The 23,220-nt window shown below is 42.4% G+C and overlaps 1 protein-coding gene and 1 long non-coding RNA gene across 6 annotated transcripts in view; one reads left to right on the top strand and one right to left on the bottom strand.

Annotated features, from left to right (window-relative positions):
- The first annotated feature begins 4,720 nt into the window (after positions 1–4,720).
- On the top strand, positions 4,721–11,819 carry LOC139673124 (uncharacterized). Its single transcript, XR_011698068.1, has 3 exons — positions 4,721–4,814; positions 7,230–7,307; positions 10,827–11,819. It is a non-coding gene; the product is annotated as an uncharacterized lncRNA (long non-coding RNA).
- ACTN1 (actinin alpha 1) overlaps positions 8,269–23,220 on the bottom strand; it is an 84,004-nt gene continuing 69,052 nt past the window's right edge. For 2 of the 5 annotated variants that reach the window (XM_071558163.1, XM_071558162.1), the window contains exons 12-21: positions 22,988–23,138; positions 20,521–20,629; positions 19,906–20,046; positions 17,759–17,941; positions 16,886–17,020; positions 15,925–16,104; positions 14,858–15,004; positions 12,594–12,659; positions 10,955–11,113; positions 8,269–9,167 (exon numbers count right to left, since the gene is read on the bottom strand). In XM_071558163.1, coding sequence (XP_071414264.1) covers positions 9,009–9,167; positions 10,955–11,113; positions 12,594–12,659; positions 14,858–15,004; positions 15,925–16,104; positions 16,886–17,020; positions 17,759–17,941; positions 19,906–20,046; positions 20,521–20,629; positions 22,988–23,138 — 1,430 coding nt within the window. In that variant the 3' untranslated portion in view covers positions 8,269–9,008. Of the gene's footprint in view, positions 9,168–10,954; positions 11,114–12,593; positions 12,660–13,199; positions 13,281–14,857; positions 15,005–15,924; positions 16,105–16,885; positions 17,021–17,758; positions 17,942–19,905; positions 20,047–20,520; positions 20,630–22,987; positions 23,139–23,220 lie in introns of all 5 variants that reach the window. The other 3 variants (XM_071558161.1, XM_071558160.1, XM_071558164.1) reach the window with 2 other exon arrangements.

The raw sequence follows: 23,220 nt of genomic DNA on the forward strand, positions 1-23,220 counted from the left end.
GGCCATCCCTGCGGACTACACTGCTCACAGCCCCACCCAACCTGACCTTGAGCGCTTAGGAATGGGGCATTCACAGCTTCTCTGGGCTGCTTGTGACTTTTGAATAAGACCTGGCAAAGTGTGGCGTATCCATTGTGCTTAACGAATAGGGGAGCGAAGTCACATCTCCAAAGAATTCATCCGAAGTGTTACACTCAGCAACTCAGTTGTGCCAACAAAAGGTTGCTGCTGCCAGCCCCTTAACTACCACGTTCTTCTCCTTTTGCACTGCATTGGATAAAACTTGTTTGGAACAAATACTGTTGGTGTCCCTGACTCCAGGGGGGAACCCTCGGTGAGGAAAAGTGACTAGTGAAGATCCAGGATTGTATGGCAGAAGCAGTTTTTCCATGCATAAACAGCACACTGCTTTTCTGGGTTATCAGTGTCAGATGTACTCACTTCATGGAATTCTTACAGTGTAATTAATGACATTTTACAGTATGATGATCAAGATAAAAATTGTTACCTGTTTCTTCAATGCAGCATAGCTTATTAAATCTTCACTGTCCAAATACTTTAAATATTACAGTTTGTTTTACCCATTTTTTTACCCTTGCCTGAGAGCATCATGTCTGGATTTCCTGCTTTAACTTGGAGTTAATATCTAAGTTACAGTTATGATACTGTATATTAAATTCAGGCATCATTCAAATTTACAGCCCTCTAGTTATTATTTAGGATGGAGATAACCTATATATTCAACATCCATATGATAAACGCAATATTTTAGGTGGGAAGTGACCCCTTCAGATCATCTGATCCAATCCCACAAGCTTGCCAAGACTATGTCCAGTCAGCTTTTTAGTATCTCCCCAGATAGAGGCTCCACAACCTCTCTGGACAACCTGATCCAGTGTTTGACCACCCTTAGAGTAAAATTGTTCTTTTTGTGTTCAGATGAAATGTCATGGGTTTCAATTGTCTGCGGATGCTACTGAGAGGAGTGTAGTTCCCTCTTCTTCATTCCCTCCCACCAAGTATTGATACACATTCAGCCTTCTCCAGGCTGGGCAATGCCAGGTCTCTCAGCCTCTCTGTATATGAGAGGTGCTCCAGTCCCTCAGTTATCTCTGTGACCCCATGCAGGACTTGCCTCAGCAAGGCCATGTCTCTTTTGTGGCCACAACGCTCCCAGTGCTGTGGTGTGGAGTGGCAAGATCAGCTCCCTTGACCCTCCAGCAATGCTCTGACTAATGCAGCCCAGGATGCTGTCGACTTTTGTCACAAAGCAGATGATGTGACCTTATATTTAGTAAGATAATGGAAGAAGGTAACAGGTGAACACAGCTAACTATGATTAAAAAAGAAAACGTGGGTAGCTGTAGCTGGTGCAAACATGTCCTACAATTTCGAATACAATGTTCAGTTGTAAGGCTGTTTTACTTCTTTATTTGATAAGACTGTCCTGGACACTTGAAATGGCAACACTGTGACTATCTATGCAAATTCTGTGTAGGTGGCAGAGCTGGACTATTACAGGAGCAGCAGCAGAGTCTCTGTGTGCCTGTGTGCTTGCACTGCTGCTTTAAGCTCAGAAGTAGAAAAAAGCTCCTTAGATGGCAGTCTTGGAATGATATGGGAGTAACAGGGACTGGAGTTACTGGCAATAATAAAGATAAGTTATGCTAGAAGCTCAATGAAAGCTTTTTCATTTTTTTCCTTTCTCTCTGCAGCCTCTGGGGTCGTGTCAGTGGGGAAGAATGTGGCTGTGCCCATGGAACGTCCCTCTGGCTGTTCTGGCAGTGCCTGACCTGGGCTGGAGTCCTGCTTAGCCTTTCTTGGTTGTGGACACCCTGCATAGGTGCTAAAAGGCATGAAATTTATCATTAGGAGTCTGCAGCATTGCATCTAATGTGTGGGTAGTGTTTCTGGAAGCTATCACATACAAAACCAACTTTAGTAATAAAGCTGTGTTTTAGTTCTCTCATTATTTTGGTTGAACAGAAAGATTGGTCTCTAAGAAGTGTATCTGAAAGCCCACTGGGAGCTATTAGTGTTCTGACTGCACACCTACAAATGTAAACAAATGCTTATCTGGAATCAGGATATTTAAAAACCACAATCTGTTTATTGCTGGGGTAAATTCACTACTTTCTCACTTCTCTAAAGAAGACATTTTATTTTCTCTGTGACAGAAAGCAGGATGCTGTGGCTCAGTACCAAAGGTTAAATATTATGTCCTATTCAAGTAGGAAGTCACAGGAGAGAAATTCTTCACTAAAGCGATGGTGGTGATGTTTGAACATGCTTAATTATAAAGAAGGTATAAAATGCTTTCTTAACTCTGCAGTTTAAAGCAGACCTTGGTTTTCAGCAGATCTGTTCAAGGAAAGACACGGGGTCGTGCAAAAAGCCACAACAGCAATTAAAGAACTAGGGGGGTAGTTGGGAAAAGGCTTTAAATAGTTGTAGAATGACTGCAGTACTCAGATGGAATGTGTCAGAGCTAGGCCCAGTTCACTGCTCCACTGTGACCCTCCCTGAGGACCACAGGCGAGTCACTTCTGGCTGGAGACAATAACCACTCAGGCAATGACCCTGCAGTACCTCACAGGTGCCAGCCATCCAGAAAGAATCCAATCCAAGAGTCTTGTACATTGTATCTGAGGACCAAAAATGCAGCTCTGCTCTAGTAAATGAGTGAAGAGCTGGTAGGCAGCACTGATGAGAGATGTCTTTGAAACATTGCCCCTGCTCTGTGCAAATGCACCTCTTTGCAGCTGGGAAGCCAGAGCCTTGTTCCACTTGGGGTTCACAGAACAGTTTTGTCTCAAAGAAGAGTGCCAACATCTGTTTCTAGCGAGGACTAACTAGGACTTGTTCTTGTCTTTAGCTGCCAAAAGACATGTTCAGACCAAGAGCTACATTTTGTAAAATGGCCTATTGTTTAAAATACCCATTATTCTGAAACCTTGGGTCTTCTGTCTTCCTCAGACTGAAGATTCAGGCTCCCACCCGCCACAGTGTCCTGACCACAGTGGCTCCTCCCATTCAAATTTTGACACTACAGAGAAGAAAACTGAGGGAGAGCAAGTGTGGAGAGATCTAGAGGTTGGGATGCTGGGAGAGGCATCCTAGGGCCTGTTTTCCACCTTAAGGGTCTTTATCCTTTAACTGCTTAATAGAAAATACCTAAAAAATTCCTCTATCAGGGACAGAAATGCAGCATTCTTTCTACAAACCAGTTGCCTAAACCATGAGGATACGGGTTCATGCTTTCACTCCTGTTGCCTGAGTGCTTATTTATTTCAGAGAGAGAGAGAGTGTGTGAGGCTGGAGAGACGTTCCCTGGCCCAGCCTTTTAGGTTTCCTGCTGGTTAGGGTGTAGGCCTGGGAGGTGCAGATCCTGAGAAGGGATGAAGCATTGAACTTGTGTTTTTCTCCTCATCTAAAGATATTTTAGGCAAATAGACTTTTATGGAGTAAATGAGTAGCAACCTCACCTTGAGACTTAGCAAAGGACGCAGCCAGTTTTGCTGGTTAGTCCTGGTCTTTGTGCACAGGGTGAGATTTGTGGCCCCAGTGACGTGTGCGGGGTGTTTGCAGGGGAGTGCTGGGGCCCTGAAGGGCACAGGGACCAGGTGCCCAGGAGTTTCCATGGCCCACTCCAGACTTGCCTCAAAGCAGAAACATAGGTGTGCATAGAAGGCTGAGGTGCAACAAGGTAAGGCCTAGTGAGCAACACCTCCAGACTCAGGCATCAGCTGAACAGAGACTGTTTGGATTGCAATTGTAAATATAGGCTCTGCCATTTTTATCTTCTTGTCATATCTAGCCCTTTTCCCCCATGTGTGTTCTTCATCTGCACAGTGGGAAAAACACTAGATGTTTCCCACAGCAGTAGTGAGAGATCATGCTTTTCCACAGTGTGAGGATCAGGGTCACTGAGGTATGGTGATAGCTAGAGCTCCTGGAATGCTTCCTAGGACACCAGGATTAGAACTACTGACTAATGGCAGGAAGGTGTAAACTCACTGAGAGGACTTGCCGAGAAGAGATAAGACTGTGAGGTACTTCAGTTTCTGCCAACATATTTTTTTGCATGTATGTGCCAGAAATTGAAGCAGAGAACAAAACTGAGAAGCTATTTCCTGACTGTTGTGTGGTATTCAAAGACACAGGAAGAATCTGTTTTAATATTTTATTGGTGAGATGTAGCTTATAATGGCTCTGAGTCCTCAGAATATAGAAAAGATTATTTTTCTCCTCCCATTTTAAGTTGCTGAGATTTAAATCTACTTGAAATAGCCTTAGAGAGCATCCTTCCCTGTACGAGGTGCAATCATCCAACTTTATCCATTGCAATGGCTGACCTCTGTCCTGACTGCAGCATTGTGCCCATTTTCTTAGTGCCTAAAAGGGAATGTTCTGTTTACCTGGTTGCATCAGGATATGTCCCAGCCCTTGCTAATCTCTGTTTATTATGCTAAGACTTTCCTGGGAGCTTAGAGATAATGCAATGGATTTTAAGGGTTTACACAGGAACAACTCTTTCAGTAGTGTTATGGGTTCACCTAGGTGGGCCTAGATTTGGGCTCTGAAGTGTGGACTAGGCCGAAGCTGTCAGCTGACTTGAGCTGGGCTGAGCTAACAGCTGACCTCTTCTAGCCAGTAATTTTGTATTCCATACCACATTATGACATCATCTCCAGGGAAGTAGGAACCAGTGTGGGAGTGGTTAAGGCAGTCGCTTCTCAGCCCTCCTCTTGGGAGGACGCACGATGCTGTCCCAGGGGGGATGGAGAGGACCAGGCCCACCACTGGCTCACAGGGTACCTCAGGAAAGTAAAATGTGTTGTTCTGGGTCTCTCCTTTCTGCTTGGGTTTGTCTCCCTGGGGAATAAGCTTCTTCTTAAGTAATGTGTAGTTAGGACAGTAGAATTTGTGTGTTCGTTAAGAAGTTGAGGTGGGGAACTTGTTGTTGCAGACTTGTGTGAGTGTATATTTGTACTCTCTTCTAATTGTCTCTTTCTTTCTGTGAAAAATATATGTAGATTTAGTATAAATGCAGTTTGAAGTGTTTTTTTTCTTTCCCCTCTCTTTTCCTCCCTTTCCCTGGTGTTAGGAGGGAGGCTTTTCTCTCTGTGCTTGGGGGGGTTGGCAGTTGCTTATCTCAAACCAAGACAGTAGCCAGCGTCACCTCAACAGTTTAGTCAATCCAACAGGATTAAGATTCCTTCATACTTGGCTACCACAAGGATGGAAGAAGTCTGTTCTACCCCCACATCTGTAGTGCAAGTAATGTTGTACAAATAATCTTGTTATGGTATGAAAATTATACCTGCATTCTGGCTTCCTAAAGTCATTTTAGTTTAAGCTGTCACTCTTCACAGCCATTACACTCACCTTCTCTTTATTCCTTGCCCTCTCCATTATTTTTCTGATAAGACCTGTAAGTCTGAATCATCTGGATGAAATCTCCATGGATATCTGAATACTTCTTTGAAACCAAGTTCATTCAAGGTTGCAGACCAGTTTCCTTTCATTGTCTGCTGAGACTCCTGGCTCTGCTCCTCCATTCTGCTCCAAACCAGACGCTGGCAGCACTGAAGACATGCACAGTCACAAGATAGATATGAGAGGCTTTTGGAAATGTGGTTGACATTCTGGCAGGCAAGACAGACCCACGTTTCTTGAACACTGAAGTTTTTTGTCCCTGTACTGTCAAATAGTTAGGCTGAGGCAGGTACTGAGATCTCAGCAGCCAAAGATATCAACCATTATGAACTGGATTTCTTGGTTAATTTCTTGGAAAAGCATTATTCAATTTCCCTGCCTGAAAATAGAGAGTATGGCATGTTGGCAAAAATAGTTTACCCATTATTGTAAGGTGTGAGTTTAAAATGGATTATCCACTGTTTCTGTTCTTGGTAGAGGAAGAGACAGTCACTGAGCTGCAAACAGCTGCTTTCAGACAAGTTTCATCAAGGCTGATGTCAGGACTTGGCTGAAGAATGGCATGTTAGCTGCAAACCCATAAGCCTAATACCAAAAGCTGTTTTCAAATTTCAGCATACTAACTGCTAGAGACTGTAAGGCCACATGATTGCGAGATAAATCTTGTGCTGCATACGAGGAAGGTGAACATCTTGCAGCATCCTAGCACTCCTCCTTGTGTTGGGTGGGACCAGAGAGGCGTTATCTACAGCCAAGAGAAAAAGACCAAGTTATATAAACTCTAGCCAGTTTGCTAGAGACTGTGTCACCTGAGAAGAAATACCGATATATTTTAGGCACACCTACTGTCAATATTTTTAACTATTCAACTAATCAGAAGCATAGGCAAGACATTTGTGGTGCTGTTGACACCTCAGCCTCACCAAAGGATGCAGTGCTGTGGTGGAAATGGAGTGACAATAGCAAGGCTGGAGCCCACACAATATACTGCCACCAATCTGTGATCAGTGATGAGCACTTGCTTTCTGTCTCATGAAACTAGAATACTTACACCCAGCTGGGGTTTTGTGTGAAACCTGGTCACACAGTGCAATGCTGCCACAGCTCAGCAAAAGATTTTTATAAAGACTTCTGGAATTTCCAGGCATGGACTTGCAGCGTGCTGTCACCAGGATCATTCAAAATAATTTGATTCCATTCTCAGAGTGGGAGCAGACCCGGGCCCAAGGTGATGGCCCAAGGAGCAGCTATGCTCTCTTTTTCCAGGCCTTTTTCAAAATAAGATGGATTTTTACTCCAGCCACTGGTCATTTAATACTCCAACAGATATTCCCCCGCCAGTTTTATAATTTAAGTAAATGAAAAAAAGTCTTAAAAATATGTATCTTTACACCTTCTGGGAGTGGGTACAACCCAGAGATCCTCAATTTTTTTTGTCAGCGCAAATGTCCTTTTTTAAGTGCCACAAACCAAGGACAGGACAGCTACTGTGGAAGTGGAAAGAGGTTTATCAAAGCAAGGACAATGGCTATTCTGAGGCAAACTTCAATACAGATTATCTGCTCATGCCTATAGCCATTCTCTCTGCTGTTTTAGCTTTCAAAGAGATAACCTGTGTATCTAGATACACTAACACATGGCAATAGAATCAACATCCCATATCTTTGAAGAGGTCTGTCCCATTTTGTGACAACATGGCAGTGACAGAGCTGAAAATGAGCCTACAGTGGATGAAATACTGATGCAGCTGCAAGTCCTGCATTACTGATAGCTCATATCCACCCCTCCAGGCTTCTCGGTATCATGGGTCTCAACACAGGAAACCCTGCTCAGCACAACTCCAGCCCTCATCAACAATGCAGTTATAGGTAAGGTACATGAACTATCTCTTAAACATTTGAAGACAAACTGTGGTGAATGCAGTCTGGCCTTGTCTATGTATGAAGCTAAATGGCATTTATTACCATACTTCCTGTGTAAACTTGTTATCCAGCCTACAGGAGAATGGAGATCTTGGTGTCTCCTCTAAGCAGTGCGGTAGAAGACGTCAACACTTCCTCTCCCAAATACAGTAGGCAAATATTGTCAGGCTGGGATACATCACAACATGCTGATGTGATTTTTACTGTGTTCTACTGAAGGTCAGGAATAAACCACAAAGCTGTGCTGAACTCCAACCCACCATGTACAGTCTTCCTCAGGAAGCTAGTTATACCTATAGAACACTTACTTGAAATATGTCATGAAGCAGTAATGAAGTTTTTGCTCCTGACTCTGTCTTTCCTAAAAAGTGGAAGGGCAGGAAATGCACCTGTAATATGAGATGGCTGGAAGGGATTAGCTGCTTCCCTTTGCTGATTTTCAGGCACATGACTCACTAAAGGTCCCAAAGGAGTTGTTAAGGCTGGTTCCTTTTGTATGTCCAACAGAAGAATGATCTCCAGAGGAATTTATGATGGCAGAAGATGTGGTATCAAAACCAGTGAGATATTCAATGCTGAGCATGGAATAGTGGATGAATTTTTCATAGAAGTTTCAAGATATGGCGGTTGTTTGTACAGATCTAGTAACTAATTCTGTGCTGGTTTTTAAGGATTAACAAGAATATTGTTCATAGAGATGTGAGTCTACTGGGGATTTAAAGTGCTCATAAAGGTGTGAAAATTCCAGCATCATTCAGTAGGAATGAAAAGGTCATGGGGCAGGGAAGTATACCTTTAAAGTACTGTAATTTCAATTAAAAACATTAATTTTGGATGCTCTTCATCATGTTGATTTTAACTAAGTAGGATTAAATAATTTTACTATACAAATGAATAAAGTCTAGAGTTGTTATCACAAGAATTTTTTAATATGGTTTGTGACAAGCAATATCAAAGTTATCAACTCTCAAGCTTCATGTTTTGAAACCAGAAAACTCTCAGCAACAAAAAAAGTTGTGCACTGATAACATAGGAGGCGTATTGTATTTTTTAATTAAATATGAAAACATGAGCTGTGTACATTAATTTTCCCTAGAAAACACAGCAATTTCAAAAGTTTATCATAAAATATCTTTATGAAATGAGTGAACCAGCAAACACATGCACTTGTGCACCTTCCCCCCTCCCAAGATAAACATGATCAGAGAGACATATGCAAATGTAATAGATAACAGAACAAGTGGAGTTTTGTCATAGTTTGGTTCTTTTTGGAAAGGATGGAATGTAACATTGTGCTTGACTTTATATATCACAACAAAAAATATTTGGTGCAATATTTTAACATTTTCTTTTTAAATTTCAATCTGGTGGAGAAAAATACCTTTTCTATAATAAAATATGTCTGTTCTTTTTAAAACGTAACTTTTTTGCACAAAATAATTTTGTAAACTGTTATTTCAAGGGCAAGGTAGGCGGTGCCATATCAATATCCTCCCCCCCTACTTAAAAACGTGATTGGTTATCTGAAGCAAAACAGGGTAACACAAAAAAGAGCGGAGCAGAGCAGAGGTTGCTTTGCAAAGAGAAAGTAGGGCGTGATGGACGGGGGAGAGGGGAGGGAGCGTGTGGTGGGAGAGAAAAAAAGAGTTAAAGGTCACTTTCGCCATAGAGCGCTGTAGAGAAGGACATGTAGTCCAGGGCACCAGGTACAGCATCACGGCCATTGTAGGGTGCCATTCTAGCAATGCAATATTCAGCTTGATCAGGAGGCAGTTCCCGCCGTAACTCATCCACAGTGATGTAGTTCTGCAATGAGAACAAACGATAAGGCAATGATTACTTTCAGAAAATTAACTTTCCTCAGAGGGATGACAACCGCGTTTTCCACCAGGGCAGCAGATAACACTCCAACTACACTGGGGACATACACCCACACAGGGAGCTCTCTGCACTTATGCCTTGGGAGGGCTCAGACTCGCTCCCTACCATATGGACAAAAAAATGGCTTTTACAATAGAGAGAAAACTTGTTTTTGCAGGAGAGATGCCAGTGCATCTAAAGAAAAGACTTTGAGGTAAGTAAGGTAAGTTGCCCATCTAAGACTGTACCTTCCTGTTGGCAGAGGAGGTCCTGCTGAAAGCAGTAATTTAATTGGGATGCTGTTCCTCACTGGCAGGAGGTAACAGCTGCTCGTGCCATTCCCTCTCTTCAGAGCAGGGAAAGGGGCCATCCCCATTAGCTTTTGCTGATGGCACCAATGAAGGCAGCAAACAAACCAACACTTTGTATGGCTACCACAGTTCCAGCAACAATCCTTGCCTTTCACTGCAGACATTTTTAATAAGCAAGCAAAACATAGGGAAATTCAGCTTCGGGAGATTCATTGCACTGAGCTAAGCTAGCTTGGCTTCTCTCCATGCAGTAAGCAACAGTAGCTGCCTGTTTCCTAATCAGTATGTTGTCTCTAGCTAACTGATTCATGGGCATTTGCAGTCTGTCTGAATAATGGTTCAGGTTTCACATCATCCTTCTCTCTCCTGTGACTTTGTATTACTTTTTTTCTCTGCCTTTCAGTTTAATGACTGGGTAAGAGGTATTTTTCTTCATAATGAAATACTGATTCATGCTATAGTCCCCAGAACATATTAAACACTGACAAGTACATTTAATGTACTGTATAGAATAAACAAGTTAATAAGTACTACTGCATCCCAAAGTACCTATTTATTCAGTGATTAGCTTATCCGAATAACATGAAATTTTCAGGCCTCAAAAAACAATAGAACTGGCTTCAGCCAGGTAGTTGTCTAAAGAACAGGTATCAGGGGTTTCTACATTATGATTTTGAAAAGATTCTTAGTGACACATGGAAACCAGTACTGGATTTAAGGGCACCTCATTACAAACTGAGAAATGGTATCCAACTTTTCCTGAGAGATAAATAAAATCATTAGCAAATATAGAGATATGTTAATATTACATGTACATATTACTTCTTTGGTTACATAAAAGATTAGTGGGCATTGTTATGTAAGAAAAATGATTACATATTTTTATCAGCTGCTTCCACTGATGATGTAAATTCAGAAAATTATTATTTTTTATATAATCCCGAGTTTTCCTAGTTTTGACCAATTTTCTGTGATAAAAAGATGCTCCTCTTGCAGATACAGCATATCCTCAATGAAAATCTATTGATTGGTTGTATAACAACTGATAGTGACACATGTATATCTGAGAAAGGTCATCTGAAGTTTACAGCTGACAGTAATTAATAGTTTTCAAGACTAATCAAGAACCATCTGTTGAACTTGTTAATTTTAAAATAACAAATCGCGACCAAGCTCTTAATTAAAATTTTAAAGGAAGAGTGGGCAGCAAAGTTTTAACTGAGAGCCTAAGAGGACTTTCAAGTGCCTTGGCAGGCTGCTCATTAACCCACGCCTTAACCTTGCACTCCTCCAGCACTACAGAATGTTCCTGTGAAAATACCCTCCACGCTAGAGAGTGCTTGCCTCGACACTTTCTCTCAAAGAGAGAAAAAGGAAAGCAGGACCCATGCAGATGCAGGAAACGACAGTGTGGAGTCTGACCTTGTCTCCAGCCAGGATCTTGAAGGAAGCCATAACTTGGTCTGCAGTATCTGTATCTGCTGTTTCCCGGGACATGAAGTCAATGAAGGCCTGGAATGTCACCACACCCAAACGGTTAGGGTCGACAATGCTCATGATTCGGGCAAACTCTGCTTCTCCCTGGAGAACAAGAGAGTCATATAAGTCTGGACATTTGGGCATCAGTGTCATGAAAATGAGGAGAAACTGTTCAGCAGCACATCTCACAGCTAGAAAAACAAAGCCAAATAGAAACCACCTCTGTTGTTTGTTTTTTTTTGTTTTTGTTTGTTTTTAATCAGGATATTCCTTTTTAGCTTGCTGTTGTATACAAATGCTTCCCACTCATTTGTCCTTTGGAATTTAATAGTCAGCTGTGCCCCAGGATAACATCCTAGGATAACATCCATCTAGCTCTAGGACAACGGTCCTATTGGGGAACAGTATCACAAAGACTTCATAAGAAGACCCAAATTTCTCTGTATATGTTGTGCTAGATGTCTAGCATTATTTGAAGGTCTGCACTCCTTAAATCCCTTTACTTTCATTTACTTAGACAGAACTTTCACAGTTTTCTTCAGCTGACAGAGCAGAAACCACCAAAAGAAATGTCTCATAGTATCTTACTCATGTTTACTAGGCAGCTTTGGAAAGAAGGGCAAGAAGGACTTGCATATCTGGAGAGGCCCAGGGAAGATCCAACAGTGCAGTTTTGCTACAGAAGCCAAAACCTTGTACTGCATTTCTATTATATAAACCAAGATCATCTATTCTCATCCCTGGGACTCATTCCTCCCCAGGTAAGGAGAGGAGAGCAGAGTGGACTTCTGGGAACAGGGTCTCCTAACATACCTAGAACAGTATACCTTCAAAAGTAATTAAGGTACCTAATCAAATGTTACTGTGTCTTGGCATGCTACACTGAAGAGTCTGCATTTAACCTTGGCTGACAAGTAAGATGATTAAACACTGCTTTGCCTGATACCAGGAGCAAAGACACCGAGAGTGCAGCTGAATATGTTTGTATTCTTCTCCTGCCCTTTGGTGAGCATCAGTCTTTGGTGAAGCTCTTCCTATTAGTTGTCAAACCTCTCAAGGTGCCACATGAATATTCAGGTACTCTGGTGAGGGAAAAGCTACAGGGGGAATGACTGAAATTTGAACTTACTGACATGTACAGGAAATGAGTTGTGAAAAAATGGTAGGAATGAGAGGAGCAGCATTTTGAGTGTATTCAGAAATGAGGTCATCTATACTTCACAGTAAGTTCAACTGATACTCAGCGCTGGGAGAGGTTCTGTGTTCTGTCCAGAGTGCAGATGGAGGAAATTTAGGAAAATTTCCTATGAGGAAATTTATTGTTTCTTTCACTGGTAGCAACACAGTTTGATAAAAACAATTTTTATTGGAACCACACAGGAAATAGAGAATTACTTCCATTTTTTTACCTTTAGCTACCACTGTGAGACAAGAATTTTACATGTACAACTAAAATTAGATTTCACATCCATTGCCGACAATTCCAGAAAATAATACTACATTTACCTTGATTCACTACACAGTCTCCCTTGATTTTTGAAGGTGCCTACAAGAATAGGAGTGACAGAGGGCTCTACATTACCATATTGTAACCCATGGAGATAAGGCAGGCTCGGAAATCTTCACAATCCATCATACCAGTCTTCTTCTACAGGGAATGATACAAAGATGGAAAAGGCCAAGAGAGAAAAGGGAGACCAGTCCAGGGAGAGATGAATCCAATAGGAGACATTACAAAGAATGAGATTGAGGGGGGAGAAGTTCGAAGAAAGGATTTACAGGACAATGAAAAAGAACACAGGAAAGGTAGTTTGTGAAATCAGGAAGAAGCAAAGGGAGTTTTGAACATGGAATAGTTTACACACAACAAACATATTGATGATGAAGAATGGGAATGAAGACATCAAGGAAGACAGAGTAAGCGATGGACAAGAAAAATTTTAAGTGACACAGAAGTAAACAGAACAGTTTGAAGACATAAAAGGAATTTTCCCAAGACAAAAAGTTAGGGAATTAAAAAGTAATGATACATTTAGAAAGGAAGTAGTATAGAAAAGTGATGTGTATATATAGTCCAACACAAGAACAACAATGACAGATGGATTAAGAAAAACAAGAAAAGAAAGGAAAAAATTGTTATTTTTTCACAGTTTAATATCTGTCTGTGTTCACCACTAGCATTCAGTACCTGTGCATCGTTTCCAATATCGTAACCCAAGCTGATGAGACAGGCTTTGAATTCCTCAGGGCCAAGTGTGCCGGAGTGGTCCTGGTTATGCGGTGTGCCAGGCAGCAGGACATGCAGTGCCAGTGGGGTGATGGTGTGGGGCAGAAGGAAGGGAGACACAGAGGACATCACAGGAAAGTGAAAGGACAACAAACAGGTGCACCATGCAGTGGGTGAGGACAGAGGGAGAGGAAGAATGACATGCAGATAGAAAGACAGGGAAGAAAAATAAAAAGTGCACAACATTAGATATCACAATGACATTTCAAGATGTGCTAAAAATGCTCTTGGAACAGTTTCTTCTCAGACAGCTCATCCCATCTTGAGAGCATTTGAATGACAAAAACAGTTGATGCTCAGAAGCCTCAAGATCTCAATCTCCCAAGTGAATCACTTGCATCACTGCTTGTTATCCAGTGTCAAAAGCCCTGTGTTTCACTATTAACCCACAGTGCAGGTAAGCAGGCAGAGGCAGTGGGAAGCATTGCCTTAATCTTACAGTTGAAAGTTCCACTAGAGGAGTAGGTGAGGGCAGCTATGTTTGGCAACACACCCAAAGAAGCTTAGCTGTCAGGGCATCCCAGGAATAGACAAAGAAAAAACAGTTGAAGCTCAGGGGAGCAGCGTTATGGCTGTATTTGTGAGACCTGCACATGACGTGGTGCTTTGACTGGCAAAGCTATTTGAAGTGCTCAGCTCTGCAAACAGCATGGATGTACAGCGCAGCACAATGTGGCTTGGCAGTGTTTGCTCATTGCCCACTCCTCCAGTGTTTAGATATACCCATCAAACAATACACAAGCTACCACAGGAACTGAGAATCCCCATCCACTCTGCAGCATTTTAGCTCAGGACAGCCCTCAAGTACTGAACAGCCCCTGCCTGCTGCCACTATCTCTGGCCAGATCAAGAAAGCTACAGACAGGATGGTGGAGCCAATTTCAAGTGACTTTCCTCAAAAAAAAGAGCTTTTAAAGTCAATGTTTAGCCCTCATGAATCAAATAGACAGTTGAATGTGGGAAACGCATGTTCTGTCTGCATTATCATTCAGACCATTGCAAAGGAAGGGGCAAGTGACAGGTCAAAATATAAAATCTATACAGCTTTATGGGTCTCTATTCTAAGAAAAGAAGCCATGGTCTATTTTTCTTAGATAGCTAGAGCAGGGCTAGTGTTTGGCCAGTGTTTGGCAATGTGAAAGTGTTGCCAATCTCTGGGGGCAGGCTGCCCTCAGATATACCAGAGATCATATACCAGATATACAAGAAATGGCATATCAGAGTGGAGAACAGATGGTCCAAAGAATTTGGAATGTATCAAGGTAATAACTTGCTCTCTGGAGAAGACGGGGTAAAAGTCCAATTACCTAAAAAAGCCTTCAAACCTTTCCATACTTTAGCTTTACCAAGAAATGTAGCAGTTTCCTGTGAAGACATTCTTGTCCCAGGCTAATGATCACTTGGCTGTCTTCACAGAAATGACTGCTCAACAAGAGTGGCTTTTTTAAGAATGCAATGTCTTCTATTGATCTTATTTTATCAAAGTGACTGTTTTTATTGCACTGTGCAGTCCACATGGATGCTTGTAGCTTACCAAGCTGCAGTCAGCACTGACTTACCCTGTCAAAATGGTTGAAAGAAGCCCGGAATTCATTCATCTGTTCCTGGCTGATTCCTTTGGCATCACGGGTCAGAATCTGGTTTTCCACTTCATTGATGGTTCTAGCAATTGTTGTTAGTAACTGTTCCCAGCCCACTCGGATATGCTGGGAAAAGAAGTCAGGACAATTTTAAAATTAAGAAGTCACTCTTCAGCCTCTGAGGCCAGTGGATCAAATGTGCTACTTATTGCAAATTAAATGATTCTGGTGTCCAAGGCAGAAGCCCATTTTCTCACAAAAGCTTCTTTCTTATCTGCAGTGTGAGCCAATCAGATGTTTAAAATCTGCATTTTGACCTAAAAAAAATACTGAGGAGGCCAATTTCTAACCTTAAGAAAGATTTGCTTCTATTGCAAAGTTCCTTTGCCCGGTCAGAGAGGCCCCCATCATACTGTGGACCTTTAACACAAAAGAGAAACAAACCTGCTGCTTCCAGGATTTAGTTAAGTAAAAAACTCCTTACCAAGAAAATAAATAAAACACCGTGCTTGGAAGACACTGGTGCCTCTCCTGTTGCTTAATGGAGAGCTGGCCAGAAACCAAAGGACAAGTTTCAAAGGCTGTCTGTGTTCTGCTGGACTCATATTGAACTCAGATTGCTCCCAAGAAACCTCACATTGTCAACAGTAAGCTAGTCTCAAGATTTGAAAAGCTTCTGTTGGATTTTTTTCTTCTGCCAGGCTGTGGCAGCTCAAAATCATCACCACTTCCCTTTCTAATCACAGCTAATAGGCTGCCACAATCGGGTGGCAGGAGAAATGAGACCTGCCAATTTTTCAAGCACTACTGTTGACCTCATTCGGGTTGTTTTTGTTGTCTGTATTTGGAAGTGCACTGGAATGGGTTGGCATGAGGTACAGCAAGACAAAAAATGAAATTCAGTAACATGTTGTTGCATGCTTGGCCACAATATCAAGCTCTCCTTTTTCCTAAGAACCACAACACGTTGTGTGAGCTACATGTTGTTGCTAACACTACCTGGCCACAGCAGATGAGGCTGTCTACTCTGCTGCCAAAACATTTACCTCCATGGTGTAGTTGGTGTGCTTGTTGTCAAAGATAAGCGCTTCCTGGATCAGCTGGTGGTCTCCTTCCAACTGGTCAATCTTTGGTTTGTAATTCACAATGCTTTTCTCATATTGCCGCAAGTGGTTGAGCTGGTCCTCCAGGGTCCCATGCATCTCTATTGAAATGCGGCCAATCTCCTGCATTAGCAAAGCCAAAGGAGTTAAGACTCCACTGAAAGGACAAGCCTCAACATGCTTGACATTTATTGCAACAATTTCACTCTCACACAGAATGATGATTAAAAAAAATCTCATGGAGCAGTTACTTCACACGAGCTGACACAGTGTCAGAAAAAATATATCAGAGCCTTGAATGTTTTCCAAATAAGGTGAATCACATAAGATATGTCTAACACAAGGATACACAAGCAAAGGAAACTAGTGCAGTACCAAACCAGATCTTCTTCTGGTGTACTGTCTGCCACTAATTTAGCCCCTTCATACAGATATATTTCTATAATTGCCCTCTTCTTTGCAGCTCCTGCCTCTTCTTACATTTCATCAACTCCAATTACTTTAACTCAAATCTTATATAAAAAGAGATCTCTCTTAAAAATGTCTCCTCTGCAGATGTTTGATGTGCTAATTGTATTTATTTTGCCATGTGTATCAAGACCATTGATGTGAATGCAATTACATAAACTGTGTCTCTGATCTAGGGTTTTTAAATTGCTCCATATAAACACAAATCTTAAAAAACAGTGTTCCTCTTCTTAAGTCATGTTTTGTATCTGGTACTAAAGAGTTAGGGGGAGAAAAGGACAAGCAATCCAGTAACCAGTATCAATCTCAAGATTCTTTGTATTTTCTATGCTGTTGCTCACTGTAAATTGAAGAAAGAGTGGCTGTGACAGTGGTCAAGAAAGACCAATGATAAGAACATCAGTGAAGATCAGAAAGAAAATTGGCAAAGCACTACCTCCATCTTAGTCTGGATCCAGGGTCCAATGACATTGGCCTGTGCACCAAACTGTTTACGAAGTCGTTCATTTTGCTGCTGACGAGCATGTTCTTCCATCAGGGCTTGATCCCTTCTGGGAACCAGTTGCCGCACCTACAGCAAAAAGTGACAAAGTGTGCAATTTAGACACACAAAAGCACGTGTACAGTAAACGTAGAGGTTGCTGCAAGGGAGGGAGGAGTGAGTGTTTGCACTGAAAACAAGCAGTCATATGATTTAAGTCATGGTGGGCAGGCTCATGGAATGGGAGTCCTATCTGCTGTAGGATGCACACTGAAAACTCATCTTCAGACATGGAAGACCAGAAGAACCTTCTATTCAGTACTTGTGGGTTTGGTGGCTCATGTTAACTGAGTTGCAGGACTTTGTTCAGATCTCACTTTGGTAATTTTTTCAGTAGTAAGAACCATCACCATGATTAGTACAGACAGTAGCTGCTCTTTTAGGATTACAGCAAGAAAAGGCCTCCTTGGCTGTGGAGATAAAACATGTGAGGAGTTGAATGGTGAAAAAGGATACTGACTCATATGCTATACTTACTTGCAGGTCAATTGAAGGCTGAAAACCTCAATGCTTTTAAATTTAGCATCTTTCATTTTAAAAAATAGCATGTAAAAGGGGTCTGAAACACCTTAGGCATTTGTATCCCAGATCTCTTCCCCTTTCTAAGTACTTGCCAATTGAGACAAAAAACAAATGATAAGACCCCACTAAACTCAGCAGTATGCATGAGAGAGGGTAACTGCAGAGCAAGTAATCCAGTTCCTGGCGCCCCAGTGGTTGAGCAGCGACATTCTCCCCCACTAACTTGCAAAGCTGGAAAGAACTCACATGTTCCCATTTGCCATTGATCTCCTGTGGGGTGATCGTAGTGTAAGGATTTGTTCCTGCCATGTTGACATGGTATGTCTGGACAATCTTTGAGACTTCATTGTGGATTCCCAAAATGGCCTGTCGCTCCTTGTCAGCATCTGGCAACGTGGCTTTGAACTGCTCATGAGCTGTGGTCAATCCCTGGACAAGGAAGGCAGCAGAAGAGGGAGAGTAAGAGCATTACTTGTGCAATAACGTCTTCAGCAAATGGATCCCTTCACAAGTGATTGCAAAACCTTACATATTCCCAGGATACAAAGAAATCTACTCTAATACACTTTTCAGATTCTCTCTGCATCACTAAATGGACTGTTTTAAGTAGGTAAATGATACAAAGTCTTGCTTTCCTCTGTTTTGTCTCATTTTGACTTTTCTCTGTTTTGTCCCATGATGACCAGTGATACAGATCACATACCAAAAAATAGTGGAATAATTCTGGCTTATAATTTAGGGGGAACTATTTCTGCAACACTGCTCAGTGTCTGCCCTTTGGGGAAGAAGATCTAACTACTACCATTGCTATCAAACAGTCACATCTCAATAGTTTAAATGCGCCATGTTTTAATTCTCCCACAAGGTACGCCCTAGTTCTACACCCAAGGTAACTCTAGATGAGTAGTAGGAGTCAGATTCAATATGATTAGAGTCAGGTGGAATCAGGTGAAGGTCTTCCAGCCAATAGCAAGCTTGCACAGGCAACACATGCTCCCATTGCTGGAAAACACCTCCTTCTCTCTGAACACAGCAGGCCCTTTCTGCTCCCCATCTTGCTGTGGTGCTCGGGCTGTGCTCCAAGGACCAATGGTTCGGGCATGCTTGCTGATAGTTTGTGAACAGCTGACAAGCCAATTGGTCCTGGCTCATCTCCCACCGCTTCTACAGGCCTTTAAGGTGCTTCATTCTAAAAGCCTAAAAGATAAGTCTAGGGAACCAAATGCAGGGAAAAAGGCAACAAAACGAATGGGAAACAGAGGTGTGTGCAGGGATAACGGAGGGAACAGTATGGACAAAAGAAGGAATGAAAGTAAATCGCATGATTAACCACTCTCTCTCACAACATACACAGTAACTACTTTTTGTAAAATTCCTTCCTTACATGGTGACTCATTACTTTGCAGTTGCTGAAGAGGCTATGGAGATGTAATAGAAGCCTAGGGGGCTGGGAAACATACTGCAAACAGTCAGAAACAGATGATAGCAGTGTTTAAATGCTGTTTAGGTTTGTTCTGCATTACAAAAGATTTAATGAACCCTTTTAAAAGTTCAGGAGGGAAGGATAGAAGAAACAACGAGCAGCTCAGTAATTATGTCACTACTCCTCCACTCCCTGGCTGCACAGTGTTCCTTGTTGGTCTCCATTTGCTGCCTTGCTGACGGTCACACTGCTGTCAGCCATTCCAGCTAGGAACTGACTCGGATTCTTTTCATGAGCCCATCAAGTAGGAAAAATAGAAGTACTCACTGCAATCCAGGAAAGAGTAATTCCTGCTCTCTAAGGTCTGAAAATTACTTGTAGATACCTCCAGTCACTTTCCTAACACCCTTTCAGAAAGGGAAAAGCTAAGACTACTGTGCTGTCTTACAGGAGGCAAGAACTTTCATTTCAAATGGTAATTCAGGACCAAAGTGATCAATTCTGATGTTTCTTGTGAGCAGTACTGAAAATGAGCTGTCAGCTCAGTAACTGTGCTCATGGCACATCCTATCACGTAGGACTAAGTGACCTGGATGTGACATTACATGGGAGAATTGACCTGCAGGCCCTGAGAGCAACACTAAGATTTGCTCATGCGGGTTAAGAAAAATCCCATAAAAGATGCTCTCAACATTCAGGCTTCCATTAGTATAACTCTGGAATTACACTGAAAAATCTGCTTTCAGTTCTTTGTGTCCAGCTAGAATGGTGTATGTTTCATACCCATTCAGATTCAGGTTTTTGGAGAAAATCAAAGAAAAACATACACATTTTTGTTTCTCTTGGTAAGGCTCACTCAACAGAACAGAAGCATCAAAGCATTACCTAAAAATTCATCACCAGGCTGAATCCAATAGACCCCCAACTTCTCTCTATCCCAGCCTAACTGGTGGGAATGACTGCTCTGTACCTGGATCTCCTCAATGGTGTGAACAATGAATGTGTCCTGCAGGTCCTCCATGGCGCCTTCCATCCAGTTATTGAAAGGGGCAGCTCGTTTGGCATACTCCAAGTACAACTGGTCAATTGTTTCCAATAGCTTCTCTGTCCTCTGAACGTGAACAAAAAAACAGAAAGAAAATCAGGAAAGATGGTTGGAGAATAATCACATAGATTCATTGGTTGTCTGAGCTGCCCCTTCTTTTCAGACCTCCTTGGTGTTCCCAGGAGAGCACTACAGTAAAAACTTCTCTGCTGTTAGAGATTACACACAGGACAGATTTTTTCCTCTGAGAGAAATAAAACAAATTTCAGATACTTTGAAATAAAACAAACTAAAGATAGTTCTTTTCAATCCAAGTGAGATTAAAAATCACACAAAAAAAGTAGAAATAAGTCAATAGCCTAAGCAAACAAATGCCACCATAACTGGGTTGGAAGAAAAACAGCTTAAATATACTGAAATGTAGCCCTTGTTTACAGTCCAGGATGTTCTAGGAGTTCACAAGTGAGCTGAAATTACTTGTGCCCACTGCAGCTTGCTTCTCACAAATGACCTATCCACATAAGCCCGAACATGGCTCACCTCCAAGGCTTCTCTACGTTTCTGGGTTAGGGCACCCAGATTATCCCACTGGTCACAGATTTTCTGGCACCTGGCATTGACACTGGGAGAGTCGTAATAGTCCAGCTCACTGTAACAGGTGGGGAAAAAATGATAAGAAGTCAAATAACGACCTTGTGGAGAAATAAGAGAAACTCATTAGAAGTCTTGATCAGTCTTAAGGACAGAGTCAGACAAAAAGCACATGGTCTCTGCAAATAGAGTCAGAAGGGCATCAGTACCTAGTTCTGGAGACACTCAATGTTATAGTACATCAAACAGCATAGAACAGGAACACCCAAGGCCTCAACAAATACTGAGACTGGCTGCCTGATGGCAATAACCTGACACTGGGGAAAGGGAGTACAGACTTTTGCTCTAACTGGGAATAAGGAGATTATAAGTAGTGCAATCTGCTCCTGCATTCTGCTTAAGAACATTATGCAGGGTAACCACCTCTGTCTTGTACATGAGAATGGAAATCAAAGATTTTATCAGGAATTATGAGAAACTTGTAAGAATGTTATAAGAGTTGCTTAGTACAGGTGGCAAGGAATAATCAATTACACAATCCAACAAATTTATGTAGGACAATCTTGGAATAACAGCGTAGGTTTGTCTCCTACATGTCTGATAGGGAGTGCTTTGCTGACATATCTACAGCTGTCATTCATGGAAGACAGGCTGGGAAAAGTAGGGTTGGGGAAAGGAGAGCACAGGGGCAAGCTGAAGCTTTGGTCTTGCTTTGCTTTGAGCTCATGGTTCTGCACATGGTCAGAGAGGGAGAAATCTGCAGGCAGAGGGAGCTGGGAAGTGTCAGCCTTGAAAAAAACAGCAGAATAAATCATTGGGATACTGAGCTATCCTGGGCCATCTGATGAGCATTTCTCTAAGCAGTAATGCAGGTGTTACCTCTTGCCTCCCCCAGCCTTATTTCTTCACACCTTTGTATTGCCCTCCTAAGGTGTGTGGGCATAACTGTTGTTGGAGTCCTCCAGTAAACTAGTCAGGAAACTGATCTGGGCTAAAAATAACTTCATTGCTAGGTTTTTAAATCAGATCAGTTGCTTGATCTACTTTGCTGCAGAGGCAGCACTGTAGATGTAAGAACTTCTGAAAGTCTGACTTGTAACACACCCGTGGCTAGGCCACTGCTGCTGGGGAGGGGAACATGCCCCACTGGCATTGGTAGCTGCAGTGGCTTCCTCCAGACTCCTTGCATCTCTCTGGCAGTGTATCTCCGGGGAGAAAAGAGCTCTGCCATGGTTTTTTCACAGCATGGCCTTTTTGCTGAAATGGAGGATGCCTTTTTGTAAGAATGGCAGAACTTGTTGCTCTAACACTTTGGAAGAAATAACCTCTCTCACAGTTTGGCCCTCAGTCTTCCCTGTTGCTCTCAGAACTGCAGCTGCTTTGGCTAACATGTAGCATATCCTTTGGAAGTGGCAGGTCAGGTAATGCTTGCTGACTAGCCAGCCTCAGTTTTAATCTTACTGACACAGAGGATTGCCTTGAACCCTCCTCCTGTTCCAAGGTCAATCCTCCAGTGGACAAGGGAGCAATTCTGCAAATCTGTGTTGTTAAAAGAGATAGTGATCTTGATTCAATAATCCTAAATTTTTAGAGAAAAACAGCTTTTCAGCCCAAGAGTACTGATCTTGACCCAGACATTAACTTTAGATATCCACTGTGATATGTAGATCTTTTAAAAATAGGAAATAGAGTCAAAGCAAGTCGTTCAGACTGTTTTTTGCCAAGAAAAATGCAGGATTTCAAAATCTCCCTGCACTGCAGAGACTAGGTCTTTACCTGGCTGCTGTCTCTAGCAATCAGATTCTCACACTGATGAGCCCCCATTTCTCTTGGTAACCTTTATTACTCCAGGAAAAGGAGTAGAGGTGGAGGGAAGCAGGGAGAGCACTGAGCTGTTATGACAATGCCCTGGAGGCAAGCGCTGAACAGAGTGCAGAAGGTGCAGTACTCCTGGGGCAAAGAGTGAGGCCACAATGGGCTCTAACAGCTTTTTTTGTGCTAGAATAAGGAGGATTTTTTTATTAAAAGAGAGCAAACTGACAGCTGGCTATCATCTCCTCTTTCCTTCTGTTCCTGGAAAAGTATGACAGTGCTACAACTGTGAAACCAGCAGGTGCCAGCAGCAGGTCAGACTCCTCAGGAAAGGGTTCACAGCAGCATAATGAGCTGAAAGAGGATGGAAACTTGGCTTGGGAATATAATTCTGCCACCTCCCCAACAGCACCCACGACTCAACCGTTTTCTGGCCTGCTTTTCTGGTGTGTCCGGATACTGGAGAGCAGTATCTTAGATACTGTTTGGAAACAGTGGAAATTCCCAGCATTTTTGTATGGGGATGGATTTATGGCTCTCCAGAGGGCAAGGCTCATTAAGTCTCCCTGGCCCCAAGGATGGGACGTGCGTGGGGGTGCCGTACTTCAACTCTTGTGCAATAGCAGCAATCTGTTCCACGCGGTCCTGGTGCGCAGCCAGGTCACTCTCAAAGGCCTCGTGTTTCTTCAGCAGGGCCTTTATCTCCGAGAGGGTTGCAGTTTCATAATCCTTCTGCTGCAGCATTGCTTCCTTACCTGGGGAGGGAGCCAAAGGACAGAAGAATAAAGGACAGGACTGAAAGCCTCCCAAAGCCAGCTCCCTGCCACCCATGCAGAC

The sequence above is a fragment of the Pithys albifrons genome, chromosome 6 (assembly GCF_047495875.1).
Source record: "Pithys albifrons albifrons isolate INPA30051 chromosome 6, PitAlb_v1, whole genome shotgun sequence".
NCBI lineage: Eukaryota > Metazoa > Chordata > Aves > Passeriformes > Thamnophilidae > Pithys > Pithys albifrons.